The 16361-nt window shown below is 35.4% G+C and overlaps 1 protein-coding gene across 32 annotated transcripts in view; it reads right to left on the bottom strand.

Annotated features, from left to right (window-relative positions):
* The window catches only part of CAMK2D (calcium/calmodulin dependent protein kinase II delta), a 316681-nt gene that overhangs the window by 155901 nt on the left and 144419 nt on the right, over nt 1–16361 (bottom strand). For all 32 annotated transcript variants that reach the window (XM_019025556.4, XM_019025551.4, XM_063705498.1 and 29 more), the window contains exon 4: nt 7509–7563. In XM_019025556.4, the coding sequence (XP_018881101.1) occupies nt 7509–7563 (55 nt within the window). The remainder of the gene's footprint in view (nt 1–7508; nt 7564–16361) is intronic.

Consider the following 16361-nt stretch of genomic DNA (forward strand, 5'->3'; position numbering starts at 1 on the left):
AAGTCAGGTTCTTGCTCTGTCACCTAGAGTGCAGTGGCATGATCACAGCTCACTGCAGCCTGGAACTTCTGGGCTCAAGTGATTTTCCGCCTCAGCCACCCTAGCAGCTAGGACTACATGCAAGTGCCATCACCACAGACTAATTTTTAAAACTTTTTTGTAGACAAAGAGTCTTGCTATGTTGCCCAGGCTGGTCTCGAACTCCTGGGCTTAAGCGATCTCCTGTCTCAGCCTCCCAAAGCACTTGTGATTAGAGGTGTGGGCCACTGTGCCCAGCCTGCTTCTTAAATACAAATGATGATCTTGAAACAAAATTTGTAGACTCAGCTATGTTCTATAAAGTATTTTCAAAGGGATTACACTATTTTAGTTCTTTTTTTTTATTTCTCCCAACACCTTACTTCAGTGACTTCTAACTGGGCTAAGCTATCTCTAAACTAAGTCCATTTTTGCTTGAAGCTGTCTACACAGAACAATATCATGGCAAACGCTGTATTATACTGTAATTACTAATTTTTTTTTTGGTCTCTTGAACAAGTATTCACTCAACAAACACATAATATGGATTTTCTCTGACATACAGTTCCTGAAATAAATGTCATTAATGAAGGGTAACAAAATATGTCACTCCAAAGTATGCCACTTGTAAAAATTATTTTTTGCTGAAGGCAGTTGTGAAGAAGCAGATACAGATAAAGCTCTTTGCTTTCCCTCTGTCTGCCTAAAAGCATGACATAAATTTGTAGAGTTTTCTCTCCTGCCCTCTCTCCAGGGAAGGCAGAAGTTAGTGACAACCTAGAGCCTGAGCCTGGAGACTGCACCAGAGGAATCCGCATAAGAAACTTCACTACAACTAGCCATTATCTGCCATTAATTATCCTCATCTATTTACCTTCACAAAATTTGCTGTTCCTATAGACTCAAAGTCCTCTTCCTTTGTTTTGTCTCTTCTCTAAGAATTTATTGTTCTTTTAAGATGATATATAAGCTGAAGTTCTAACCACCCTTTTGAGTTACTCATCTCTGAGTGCTTCCATGTGAACGTATTACACACAGTTTAATAAACGTCTGTTTGTTTGTTTTTTCCTTAATCTTTCTCCTCTCAGTCTAATTTGCAGGGTCCCAGCTGATAAACCTAAAACGGGTAGAGGGAAAACAATTTTTCAATGCCAACACATATGTTCAGGTGACTGCCCATGTTAAAGCCTTATTTACCATTAGCCCTAGAAATGAACTTGATCTGTGATCTGCCTTATCTGCTTAAGGCTGAAGTCTCTGCCTGAAGGCCTCTCCCTTGGGGACTACAATCTAGCTCCACTTCTCTTATCTTTTGGTAAATTCACATCTCTATAAACTTAGCCCTCCTTGTTCTCCAGAGCTGCTGAGGTGTGCCTAGAAACCATGCTAGGCACAAACCCTGGAAACGATTATTTGAAAAAAATCAGGGCAGTTCATTATTTGCTGTAAAGACGACTTTGCTTTATTTTATTTTATTATTATACTTTTAGTTTTAGGGTACATGTGCACAATGTGCAGGTTAGTTACAAATGTATACATGTGCCATGTTGGTGTGCTGCACCCATTAACTCGTCATTTAGCATTAGGTATATCTCCTAATGCTATCCCTCCCCCCTCCCCCCACCCCACAACAGTCCCCAGAGTGTGATGTTCCCCTTCCTGATGAGTTCATGTCCTTTGTAGGGACACGGATGAAATTGGAAATCATCATTCTCAGTAAACTATCGCAAGAACAAAAAACCAAACACCGCATATTCTCACTCATAGGTAGGAAATGAACAATGAGAACACATGGATAGAGGAAGGGGATGACTTTGCTTTCATAAAAGCCTTTCCCATTCATTCCTGAGTCTATCTGCAAAAGAGACTACTAATGCCTTATTGTTAAAAATGGCTAGATAACTGAATAAAAATATATAAATTTAAAATAGCAAGAAATATATATTTCTTATTATATATGTTTCTTGCTATTATATTTCTTTATATATATCTTTCTATATATTTCTTGCTATTTTATATATATATTTAAATATATATTTATATATATTTATATATTATATATTTAATATAATATATATAATATATAATATATTAAATATATTTTATTTAATAAATATATATTTTTATATAAATATATATAATAGTAAGAAGAGGCTGGGCATGGTAGCTCACACCTGAGCACTTGGGGAGGCTGAGGAGGGAGGATAGCTTGAGACTGGAAGTTTGAGACCAGCCTGGGCAACATAGCAAGACCCCATCTCTATAATAAAATAAAATTTAAAAAGAAAAAAAAAAGAAGAAAATTTTTTCATGGAACTCATGTTCTTTGTTTTGATTTTTTAGAAAGTAAAAATCATTTCATTAGAAGAAGACTCAATGCACCTATAAAAATAGAACTTCCATTAGATTCTAAATAGCTAACATTCCACAGGAAATATGTACAAGCACCACACTGCCAAAACTATCATCAAAAGGAGGAACACAAGGAACATTCCTTCTTTGGGAATTCAAGTAGTTATTTTATCTCGGAACTCATTGGGTAAGTGGCTCTAATTTTCCATGAGAGTATTTCATTGATATCTTTAAGATATCAATGTATATTTCTTAACTATATTTAAAATGTGCATTTTTCTAAAGCTGCTTACTTTTCCTTTTCATAGATAATTGCTGCAATGATCATGTAATTTTGAGAAATTAGACACTTATACCTGTTATGCTCTCTTTTCAGTCATTGAAAATGCATACTTTTAACCATTGTTTTTCAATTTTTCTAATGCTTTACTGGATTGTGTTTAGTTTATTAATCTCATTTACTGGTAGATCATTTTCAGGATAACTGCTGATAATGCTCCTCTTAAACTTTAAATACTAAAGAATAATTCCAAGAATTTGAGCCCTTCATTCTAGAGGCAGAAGTTCAGTTGGCTGTTGCAGCATATTTCAAATTACTATGGTTTGTATGTAAACTTTTACCTTCTTCACTTTGGTTTCAAAGACATTAATAACCCAAACAAATACCATTGCTAGAGACATAATCCACTTTAGTTAAAAATCTTATTCTGTTTCCATGTGAACTGCTTTATGTTCTTCACCAAATATTGTGCTGAATTTCTAAAAAATGATACAAGAAAAAATAAACTGTGTGATTCCCATCATGCCCTTAATTTAATAAGGAATACAGAAGCTATAAATTTTAAAATATAGATATAAATAATTTGATGACTGTGGAAAACTGGCATAGTAGAAGGTTTTGACCTAACACTGAAGTGCTTCTTGCAGCAGAAGGAGATCAAAATATATCACGCCCAAATATGCCACTTTGGCATAAGGATTATTTTGAGCTAAAGCTAAGTGAGAATCAACAGATATAGAGAGAATTATCTGCCCTCCCTTATCTGCCTAAAAGCAGGGAATAAATTTCCCTTTAAGGAAGATGCTCTCTTTCCCCAACACCAGTGAGAAAGATTGACTCATCACAGAAGACAGGGAGTCGACAGCAGATGAGTTTGCAGAAACAGATCTTACTAAAATAGCCCTTATCTTCCATTAGCTCCTTCATATATTTACTAGTCACTTTTCCATAAGTCAATTCTCCATTATCTCTTGAAGCCCAAATTCTTTTAAGGGTATAAAAGCCTGAGCCTAACTGCTTCTTTGAGTTTCACTTCTTTTCTGTGAACTCCCATGCACATAAATATTAATACAAATTATATGCCTTGTCTCTTGTTAATCTCTCTCTTGTTTAATTCTCATGCCCCAGGCACTGAACCTAAAAGGACAGAAAAAAGTGTTTCCTCCCTAACCAAGCTGTGATCAAACTCACTTCAGAATCTTATTACTTAAGTAATGAGAACTCACAAAAGCGTTTTTTATTCCACCATTCATCATAGCATGAAGGACATATCTCAGTTTACAATACCATACCTTGATCTGCAAAACAAAGGAGATCTGACAAATTAAATGTATTAAGAAATAACATGTCTGCTGCTTAAAAAATATAGTAGGTGTATTGCTCCCAGTAAATATAGAAAAAATGAAAATCCCTGCGTTCCAATAACCTCACCTAGCCATAAGGAACCACCACCCAGGCATGTCAGTGGAGGCTGTGGGGGGAACCTGGACTACAGCCCCCATCAGTCAGTAATAAGATGGCACCTGCTTACTCTGGTATCAGAGAAGGCCTGCTAAAGAATAGTTAATGAAATCCAAAGTCTTATAAAATAATACCCCCAAATGTTCAGGATATAATCCAAAAATCACTCATCGTATCAAGAACCAGGAAAATCTCAGTTTGAATGAGAAGATAATCAACAGGCAGCAACACCAAGATAACAATGCTGTCAGAATTATCTGATATGGATTTTTAATCAGCCATAATAAAAAAATGCTTCAGAGAGCACTTATGAACACACTTGAAACAAACAAACAAAAGGGAATCTTGGCAAAGAAATAGAGGCTATAAAGAAGAAAAGGAAACTGCAGAAATGAAAAATATAACTGACATAAAAAACTCAATGGATGGGCCAGGCACAGTGGCTCATGCCTGTAATCCCAGCACTTAGAGAGGCAGAGGCAGGCAGATCACGAGGTCAGGAGTTGGAGACCAGCCTGACCAACATGGTGAAACCCCGTCTCTGCTAAAAATACAAAAAAATTAGCCGGCATGGTGGCACACGCCTGTAATCCCAGCTACTCAGGAGGCTGATGCAGGAGAATCGCTTGAACCCAGGAGGCGGCAGTTGCAGTGAGCAGAGATCGCCCCACTGCACTCCAGCCTGAATCGCACCACTGCACTCCAGCCTGGGTGACAGAGTGAGACTCTGTCTCAGAAAAAAAAAAAAAAAACAGAGGAAAGAATTAGATAATCAGACTTGAAGACAGAACAATAATAAATTACCCAAACTAAACAACAGAAAGACAACAGACTACGGGAAAACTACAACAAACAGAGCCTCAGGGACCTCTTAGACTCTAACAAAAGATTCCAACATTCATGTCATCAGAGTTCCAAAAGGAAGGGAGAAAGAAGGTAGGGCTAAAAAGGTATTCAAAGAAACAATGTCCAAAAGTTTCCCAGGTTTGCCAAACAAAAGTGGACCCATTCAGGAGGCTAAGTGAACTCCAAATAAGTAAACTCCAAGAAATCCAAGCCAAGCAAGATACATCACAGACAAACCTAAAAACCAAAGACAACGAAAAAAAGAAACAAAAACCCCAAAATTTTAAAGCAGCCAGAGAGAACTAATACCTTATCTTTAGGGGAAAAACAATTAGAATGACAAAGATGTCTCATCAAAAATCAAGGAATCCAGAAGGAAGTGGCACAACACTGAAAGAACTCTCAACCCGGATTTTATATCTGGCAAAAATATCATTCAGGAATAAAGGGGAAATCGAGACAAGCTCAGAAAAAGGAATACTAACAATTTGTTGCTAGCATACCTATCCTAAAAGAATGGCTAAAGAAAGCTCAAGAAAAAAAATCATAAAAGAAGGGACTCAAACATTGGAAAGGAAGAAAAAATAATGGAAAAAGTAAAAACAAGAGCGGAGAAAGGACTGAAGAGGAAGCACTACTAGAACAACATAGAGCCAGATGAAACTACGGCCATATGAGCAAGCCATGGATGAACTGGGACTGTGGAGAGGAGCCTGTGCAGTAGGATTGTGCAGAAGTAGCGCTTTAGTCTCTATTCTAAATATGGCAGATATGTTTGGCTGCCTACCTGTCAGGCCTCTGAGCCCAAGCCTGCAGGTACGCATCAAGATGGCCTGGAGCAACTGAGGAACCACAGGAGAGGTGAAAATAGCCAGGTCCTGCCTTGGCTGATGACATTCCACCATTGTGATTTGTTCCTGCCCCACTGTAACCGATCAATTGACCCTGTGACATTCCTTCTCCTGGACAATGAGTATCAGAAGCTCCCCACCGAGCGCCCTGTAATCCCTGTCCCTGCCCGCAAGAGAAAAATCCCCTTTGACTGTAATTTTCCACTACCCACCCAAATCCTATAAAACTGTCCCACCCCTATCACCCTTTGCTGACTCCCTTTTTGGACTCAGTCCACCTGCACCCAGGTGACTAAAAAGCGTTACTGCTCACACAAAGCCTGTTTGGTGGTCTCTTCACATGGATGCGCATGACACTACCCAACAGATAAAACTCCCATTCTTTCTTAATAACAAAATCACAATTTAGTTCTGGACTGGGTATCACATGATTAAGAGGAGGCCAGTTCCCTCACCAGATCTACAGACTAAATTATTATTTGTCAATGCCAGTTGTAATTTCATTCCCTTAACAAATACCTGGTTTAGTGTGGGCTTGAGAAGCAGTTCTAATTAAGGAATCTTGAACAGATATCTTCTGAGAGGCTCTTGAGAAAGATTTCTCCATGAATAAAAACTTATGCAATAGAATTTTGATTCCCCTTTTTCTGCCTTTGGAAGTCACTGTGATAACTGAAAATGTGGTAGTCAATTTCAGACCATAGGGGAACTCAAACATGAAGACAAACCCACATAATACTAAAAACAGACAGATGGAAAGAACGTGGTTTCTTAATGATATCATTGAAGTACTGAATTAACCAAACCTAGTATTAACCTACCTTCAAACTCATATTATGTGAAATAATTTTTTAAATCTTTCCCAAAACTCTGTGGCATCACATTAAAATGCTAGGCAGTAGTCCATTATATGAATATACTATAATTATGTAGCTATTTCTCTATAATTGGATCCTTAAGTTGGTTTCTTTCTTTTCTTTTCTCCCCCGTTATAAAGGATGATGCAATGAACATCTTTCAGCATAAAATTTTAACTGAATTTAGGGTATACTTTCCATGGACTTTGTTCCGAGGAGTAAAATTACTAAGTCAAATGATACAAACATTTTTTATTCCCTTTGATGAGCACAGTAGCACCAAATTGATTTCCAGAAAGTATGTTCTTATTAAACTCCTACCAACCATATGTGTGGCCTGTTTTACTATATCCCTGCCACTATATCCCTGCCAAGAGTCATTATTTTCCCTTCATTCTTGCTGACAGTGCCTCACTTTAAAAGTCTTGATTAATTTAAATCAATTTTGGTAATCCAAGTTTCTTCCTTGAGTCTTCTTTTTACTTTAAGATAACAAATTATACATACTCTTAAAAATTAAATGGAAAATTTTGCTTATGTCAAACATTTTTGTGCTACAAGGTAGAATTGAGAACCACTCATGACATCACAATGGACAATGCAAAGAGAAATAACTATTTCACTTAGGTTAAGGTTAATTCAAATTAAGGTTAAATTAAATTGTAAATAAAACAATGCTGAGTAGTATCCTCTTTTCAAAAGAATTAGAGTTGAATGTTACTTGAAGAACATTAAAAAATATTGTAGCAGTCAGTAATTTGGACTGTACAATGAGAAAAATCATTAATTCAAAACGGTCCTCAATTAGATTGCAAAAATAATGAATACAGAGTATATACTTACAAATCAAACACCAAGTAGTGAAAGCCCTCTTCTGATATGCTATCATGAAGTCTCACTAGAAAAAAATAAGAGAAGAAAAATTGTGTTATACCTATTCCAACGATCAACGTTAAACCCCACTTCACATGGACATATGTCTCCTAGCTAGAAATGTTGGCATTACATTTTATTTTAGCCTTTGATACGTCCGTATCTTTTACAACATAGCTTGAGTTCAGATAGACCTAAGGTTTGGGTTCTGGTTCTGAAAATTGGTAACTATGTGATCTTAAAAAAAAACTTCTTAACTTGTAATGATATTAGTACCTATGCTTTATAAAATGGTTGAGATTAAATGAGATAAAAATCCACAAATTTTGAGGTGAATACTAAACAAATGTTAAGGATCATTATAATATATATCCATATACTCAAAGTTACCAGGTTCTGGCAATTCTTTCACTTCCTTGCCATTCTCTTTGCTATCACCTTAGTCCAAGTCTTCACCAACTCATGCTTGGTCACTACAACAGACAGTAAGAGGAATGATTCCAAGTCTAGGAAATGGTTTCCCTGTGTTCTCCCTTTTGTCCAAGAAGTTCTAGGTGGCACTCCCTGGCCAACCTGGCAAAACACAGTTTTTGTTATGTTACTTATTTACTCAGGTCACCCAAATCCATTTACCAAGTCATTAGCCCAAAATGTACAGCTTGAACTTTTGCTAAAATAATTTACTAGTTTCTCAAATTAATGCCACTTTAAAATTTTCAATGAGCTAGACTTTAACTGATAACTCTAAACTAAATCACACATGTAGAACTACATACCGCTGTATCTGCTATTTACTTGTTCATAAGCCCCACACCTTGTCCCAGTTATCCTTCATAGATAGTGAATTCTTTTTTTTTTTTGCTTATTTATTTTTATTTTTTTACTTTTATTTTAGCTTCAGGTGTACATGTGCAGGTCTGCCACATAAGTAAACTCATGTCACGCGGGGTTGATGTACAGATTATTTTGTCCCCCAGGTACCAAGCCTAGTACCCAATAGTTATTCTTTCTGCTCCTCTCCCTTTTCCCACCTTCCAACCTCTGGTAGCCCCAGTGAATTCTTCCTATGTATCCAAATCACTTGAAGTGGTGGCTTGATCTTCACTGGGAGCAAAAGAAGGCAGGGAAAGCAACAAAGTTTTAGGACACAACTGCTTTTACAAAAGTCACCACAAAATAATAATGATTTTCTACTACAACCTGTTATGTTTCCCATGCACTGATGACCACCACATGGAAAATGTGAATTTATAAGAACATTTAGGTTATCACACAAACTAAAATTATTTATACAAGGAGACTGTAGTATTCATTCAATACCCAAGCTCATAGACTTAACATAATCTCTGTGCTTTATCATCTAATTCCATCCCCTTTGGATCTCATTCCTGGCCTCCTATTAAAATATTTTCCGAATCTCTCTCTAGATAGATTATAGTTTGTAAAATATGAATTTTCTATTGTTATTAACATGAGGAGGAGGCCTATACTGTAGGCGACTGGGAATGCAGCCAACAGTTCAGTCTCAGATCCTCTACTTAGCTCTTGAGTGCATGAAATGTAAGCACACTGCAGTCCCCGCTGCCCTGCCACGCTTATCTTACTTGTCACAGTGTCACCCTTGAGGTCATTCATGCAGCATATTTTATCTTTATTTACTACCTTTAATACCTTTCCCTTCTTCAGTATATAGTCTCATCACCAATACTGCCAAACAGGAACCATATTTTATAAGTCTTGCATCCCACGCAGAGATCTGGCACATAGTAGATGGTCTTTCATCAAATTGTTTTTGAGCATTTACTATAGAAGGTTTTGGGATGGAAATTTTCACCAAAGATAGCTATATATATGTTATATATACACATAACACACACACACACACACACACACACATATGTATATAAATAAAATAAAAAGATGGCTACATAAGCAATTCTTCCATCACTTTAATGGTGTGAAAGGTATTCTTCACGTTGCCAATATCAGAGATGCCTGATAGCCTTGCTTAAACTTATGCTGCTGAAGAATATAAAGAGTTTGGTTTGATGGTGCATCTTCTAATGATCATTTAGTACAGTAAAGAAAGCTGGGCCATGAACGATAGCTCACTGGCTTCTTGAATGACACGGTTTCAGAGATATCTCACTTAGCAGCTATAATACAGTATGTATTCAAATGAACTTAAATAATGGCATGGCTTCTTAAAGAACTCATAACAATTATTCTGGAAAATAAGATGGGTTCCCATGTTATCAAAGTTAAACTGAAAAGTAAAGTCTACAATGTGACCAGGAGGAAATCACCATTACTTTCTTCCACTGTCTGAAGGTAAAAGCCTTAGGTGCAGGTGGGATCTCAGGTGTCCAGATCGAAGAGGTATACAGCTGAACAGAGGAGAATATTTCAGGTACAACTGGAGAAGTAGCAATAATTTCTGTCTATCCTGGGAATAACATTTTCTTAGAATTATTTCCATTCACTTATTAATACTAATTAATACTAAATATCATCATTCAGAAATCAATTATTTTTTGAACAAGTCAGGAGTTGTTGAGATGGAAACATGATAATCAAACACATGATACAAAAGCACTTCACCAGCTAACATGTGATAAGGGTTTGAGACAAATCATTCAGTCAAGTTTACTTCTTTTGCATCACACAATTCCAAAATAATCTCTAATATGTCTAACCAGCCATTTGACCATGCGAGATTATGATTAAATGTGTTATTCATATCACATATTCAGCATCATATTTACTTGGGATTAATATATACATATTTCCTTCCTTCCTTTATTCCTTCCTTCCTATGTCCCTCCCTACTTCCTTCCACTCTCTTATTTTAAATAACGAACTAAAAAAACAGAATTATAAGAAATTGTCATGATTTTCACTTACTGTATTAACAAAAGTAGATACTATAGTCTTCACAGAGACATTCCACATGTTCACAATTACTGTGAGGATGGGTTTGTTTCCTTTAAAAACGTTTAACTCTTCAACTATTATTCTCAGAGTTGATGGTATGTCTAAACGGTCTGGAAGATAGTGTTTTAGTTGTAGACATCATCTATTTCTCTTCAAGCCTTTTCTGTTGGTCAAAAGTATCCTTCATTTCCTATTCTTTTTTTCCTTTTTAACAGTTTCTCAAGGATTGAAAATCATGTTTACTTTTACAAAATGTTACATTAATTATTCCCTATAAATAACTGTCAATTCATTTTCACACCAAAGGAATAACACAACATTCTGTTCATCACAGCTGTTAGCTCAAGACTGACGGCATGGCCGGCCTTGACAGCACTGCAGATGCTGCATTTTGAAGCATACTGCACCTCATTCTTTCTATGACTGCTCTGTTATTGCCACAAGCTGCACATATGAGCGGACGCAATTAGCCTAATTACAGTTGTCCCTATGACGTTTTTAGAGAGAAATTTTAAAAAAGAGAATGAGAAAAACATTTGAGAAAACAGGTTATAATACATTTTGGCAGTCATTCTTTTTGAAGTTTGCTCAAAGGTAAAATTACGTGTATGAATAAATGAATTTTCACAACCTGAAACAGCACAACAGTTCTCATCAAATTTTAAATTCTGGAACTTTAAGTATGGAATTTATAAGGGGGATAAAAGTGCTTCTGAGGCTAAAAATAGTTCCAAAGGTTAGCTGACCCATGGCCTAATTCTTTTCCTTTCTCTCCTGCATGTATTTATCACATTTGAATGATTGCAGGATCGCTGCTTTCTCTTCCTGTTCTGTGTTCTTGCATTATTCCATTGCAGTTTCTAGCTAAATATTAGCTCCATAAAGAAGGGGTCAAATAGACCATGGTCCTTGTATGATCTGAGAAATTTTAATTAAATATGATAGAAGTTTTCTATTTAATTCCTCATTTCACTTAAGGGGTTAAAAGATATAATAAAACTTATGTTCTTACTGTCAGGCACAATGCAAATAATTTTTGCAAGAGTTATATTATTTAATACATGCAAGCACCACAAGGACATTTTGCCATAAGTTTTTACAAATGAATGTTCACAGGCTTAGAGGTATGGAGGAAACTTCCAGGTTAACAGCAAGTAATTGGCCCGGCTAGGACCAAAATGTAGAGTTGGATGATTCCAAAGACCTTGTTCTTACTGAGAATACTACGTGGGATCCCTAAAACCTTTCTGTGAACAAACTACTTGCCAAATACCTGGTGGGATATGAACTGGTTTGTCAGGGTAAAATAATATTCAAAAAAAATTCAAAAGAGAAGAAATAAAAAAATTATTATGGTGACTAGAGAAAGAAAAGTAGTAACAAGTATGTAACAGACAATTTCCACAGAAAAAGAAAACCATTTTGACTGTAGGTTTAAAATGTGATGCTATAATTTTGAGGGTACAGAGGTAGCTAGATGATGTCTAGGATACGAAGCCACATTTGTCTCTCTATACAGTTCCTAAAGCCCCAGAAAATTGTTATTTTTCCACTTCAAATTAAGAATATGAGAATTGCCAGTGACTCAGCTGTTTTATCTGATAGAACATTTAATGTACCAAAAATGCTAGCAAGTTGAAGAATCTGAAAGCTTACCCAACATACAAAATATCATGAATTTAAATCATTTTCATTTCCAAAAATTAACTTTCACATCATGGACATTATGATAACATGGACAAAAAGGTGTGTATGCATGTGTGTGCGAGAGAGAGAGAGCGAGAGAGAGAGAGAGGAAGTGGAAATGAATGGGCAAGGGAGAAGAGGGAAAACAGTAGGAAAATTAAACTCCAAGTAGAAACTGTGTCAACAGTGATTAGGTACATCTTATCCATTTTGATGACACATGTTAGAAACACTTCTGTCAAAAGAAAACGAATATATTATTTTATTGAGACTTAATATCTTTCCTAAAAGGCTGACAGGATACAAAGTCAATGTTTTCTATTTCAGTACTACTTCCTTCCTCCTCCATTTCTTAACAGTACCCCCCACACAAAATAAAACCAAGGTTGTTAATTATAATTTTATGAAATTATTTATATAAAATATTATTTGGTTCAAATTATACTGATTCTTACTCTGCCATACAACCCAAACTCACTATCTGTTCCTCTTCACTAAAATTTATTATGGAGATGAGGCAGTCAATTACATTGGTGGACCCCAGTGGACTATGTCTATCATTATTCATGTCCTTGTGCAGTCCCCTCCCACATTACCTCTGGGCTTGGCTATGTGATTTGCTTTGAGTGAGTAGCATGTGTGATGCAAGCAAAACCTTAATAAGTTTTCTACATTGGAGCTGTAATCTTGGAAACCACTTGCTGTGCTAAAAGAAAAGATCAGGTTAGACTGGAAGACAAGAGGCCACATGAAGAGAAACCTCTGAGGATAAGAGATAATTTTGACATTCTATTACTAGCAGAGCTCATAGCTGAACGAAACTGCATGAATGACCTCAGCTACACCATGTGAGTAGAGCACCCAAATGACTGAATCCAGTCAACTCAGAGAATTATCACAAATAATAAACTGATGTTATTTTAAGCCATTAAATCTGGGATGGGGATTGTTACCTAACAATAGATAAATAAACAGAAAAGACTTAATCTGAAATGTGTGATTGACCACATTGTCCTCAAATACGTTTTTCAATATCATAAGCAAATTTAGCAGAAAAAAAGAATGAGTCTGACCTCAGAAAGTAAGAAAGAATTAGTAAAAATTCTAAAACTGAGCATGGTAGGGCAATGCTGCCAATATTATCATGATACTAATAGAGTAATTCATACAGAACAGATTGTATTATATCCTCATAATCATTGTTTGTCAGCTCTGAGTAATAGTCCTGGTTATTAATGAGGCAGAATTTGCATTTTTAGCTTTGCTGTGTTTCAAAGATTGAGGTAGTTGGATTTGGTTCACATACTGGGATGCAAAAATGGCAGCTTGTAAGTCAGATCCTTTTTATATTCCCATCAGTAGTTAATTATAATTCATAGCTAAAACAAGCACTAGCCAAGTTAGGCCATCCAACACGCCAAGTCTACCCCAAAAGAGGGAAGCCAACATTAAGTTCATTTGTAAATTAAAAATAATAAATATATACATATATGTATTAATTTTATATCTACATATACTTTTTTCAATATTACATTAAAAATGTAAAAATACACACACATTAGTATTAGAACATTTTAACAGTCAAATTACACTCTCTGGAGAGAAATTTCAGCTCAACCATTATTCTCCTGGCTTTATTTATGACAAAGCTGCTCATTTCTAGAGAGAAAACTTTTCAAATAGAAAACACAAAAGCACTGAAAACTAAGTTCAAAATCAAACTAACACTTCTAGAAAAGTGAAGCCAAATCTCTCTATGTGGTTTTTTAAAAAGTATTTCCTATAACACAAGTAATACAGTTAATAAAATGACACCATTTGATTTTCATTTTCCCAGTATAAAATATATTAACTTGAGTACATTAGAAAAATTATATGCTGTTCTTTTGAAATAGAGATGTTCATTTTTAAAACACTGAATAGAAATATAGACAGGTATAGATACATATTAATTTTTATGTTGTTATTAAGGTCAAGAGTCCTACATAGCATTTATACTTTGTCTTTTTTTACTTGTTTTAACATGAAACTTTAACATTTGAGCATAAAAAACTGGGAGTTTGATTAGCTGGCTAAGGCAAACAAATGAAGTGGTCAGGCTTAGAAGCCACAATCTGTTCTAATTTTAGCTATTTGAACACATAAAGTTACATAAGGGATATGTATTTTTGAAAAACTATTTAGCAATATGCCCCATTTATAAATGCCAAATAAGTAATTATTCATTACTCAAAAGTTAAAATTAATTTCTATATCAGAAATTGAAAAATTATAGTAAAATTTCAGATATTCTTCCTGTAATGACAAAAAAACTACCTTGTAAACTTAATATCAACTAAAATTAAATTATATTTCAAAGCAATTCACTGCTTACACTTAAGAATAGGAATGAATATTAACTTTTTAAAATAATCAAATGTAATTATTATATGAAAACTTCATAGGGAATGCCATCCATATTACTTTAAAAACTATTCTAAAAGTACACAAAGAAAGTTACTGGATCCCAAGATAAGTCCTGAAGGTCAAAGCATATCAACTCTGGTGACTATGGTCTCCATCCTTATTCCCAAATCCTCACCCCACTCCTGATTCAAGATTAAAAGCCAAGTTTAGATTATCTTCAATATCTACAGGATCAGATTAGTATAATAGCATTCAGTACTGACTAGAAGAAATCATTATGCCTTTTATAAGCCAGCACTAATTAGAAGCCTAGATAATCCAGCTGGGTTTCTGATGGGTCAAAATAGTTATTACCTGGGAGAATTTCAACCTGGGAAGAAATTAGAAAGTGGGAGATATGATCAGTAACTGTTGACTGTATGGGTATCAGCCACATCCATCACATGACACTACAAACAGCATGAAAGAACAATCAGTTCTTTTGCTTGAAAGAAAAAAGTCATCAATGGCTAAATATAGAAGCTCAGAGAAGACTAAAACAATATAAAAGTAAATAGGTAATTCATGTAATACCCTGTCCTGCTCATTTTTAATAAAAACATAAATTTAAGGGTAAAGTAAATAATAGATTTAGTAATATCTGGAAACATTCTTTGTTTTCTTTGAAAAATAATTTGAGATTATCCTGTTGTATATTTTAATTGAATAATTCCATTCTGCTTATTTTGTTTTCTAAAAAGGTAATTTCATTTCTTGGAAAAGTTGATACTCATTTCAAGAGTATTGAAACAATAGTCATTTATATAGAAAAATCTTCCTTCCCTCTTTAAATTTTGCATTAATATCATTTGTTTTATGAATTTTGATTGGTGATTCCAACTTTCCTTTCTTCTTGACTTATGTTTTTGTTATTCTATCTTCCACTACGTATTGCAAGTTAGTCAGTGATCTCTCATCAATATCCTTAGCCATTAGGAATATTAAAAAAGGGCTGGGTGCGGGGACTTACGCCTGTAATCCCAGTATTTTGGGAGGCTGAGGCAGGCGGATCACTTGAGGTCAGGAGTTTGAGACCAGCCTGGGCAACATGGTGAGACCCTATCTCTATTACAAAAAATTAGCTGGGTGTGGTCACCCATGCCTGTAGTCCTAGCTACTCATGAGGCTGAGGCAGGAGAATCGCTTGAACCAGGGCGGCGGAGGTTGTGGTGAGCTGAGAAATCGCCACTGTACTCCAGACTGAGCAACAGAGTGATACCCTGTCTTAAAAAAAAAAAAAATCAAAAAAGAAGAGAGACATCTGTCTTGGTCTATCTTACTGTACTCTCTGAACCTTATCAGAAATTTTGATGATTATGGGAGAAGTAAGGGAAGACAGACAATATATGGAAAAGCAAAGGTATTCCTGAGAAGGCGCATCCCTTGCTGATGAAGAGTTGTTACTTCTGTAAGGAAAAACAGAACAATTTTTTTTTGTTCTTAATTTGAAATGGGGTCTTGCTATGTTGCTGAGGCTGGCCTCTTGAATGCCTGGTTCAAGCAATCCTCCTACCTCAGCCTCCAGAATAGCTGGGATTACACAAACACCACCATTCCTGGCTAGAAGAAACAATTTTTAAAGAAGATAAAAAATAACAAGAATAAAATCAAACATGGTGAAGTATATTTCACATTAAAGGTAACTATTGCTTTGTGAAACTTTTGCTTGGGTCATACACACACACATACACACACACTCACACCACACACAGACACACACATATATATATATATAAAATATACACTGGGCCATGATAT

This window comes from Gorilla gorilla, chromosome 3 (genome assembly GCF_029281585.2).
Source record: "Gorilla gorilla gorilla isolate KB3781 chromosome 3, NHGRI_mGorGor1-v2.1_pri, whole genome shotgun sequence".
In the NCBI taxonomy this organism is placed as follows: domain Eukaryota; kingdom Metazoa; phylum Chordata; class Mammalia; order Primates; family Hominidae; genus Gorilla; species Gorilla gorilla.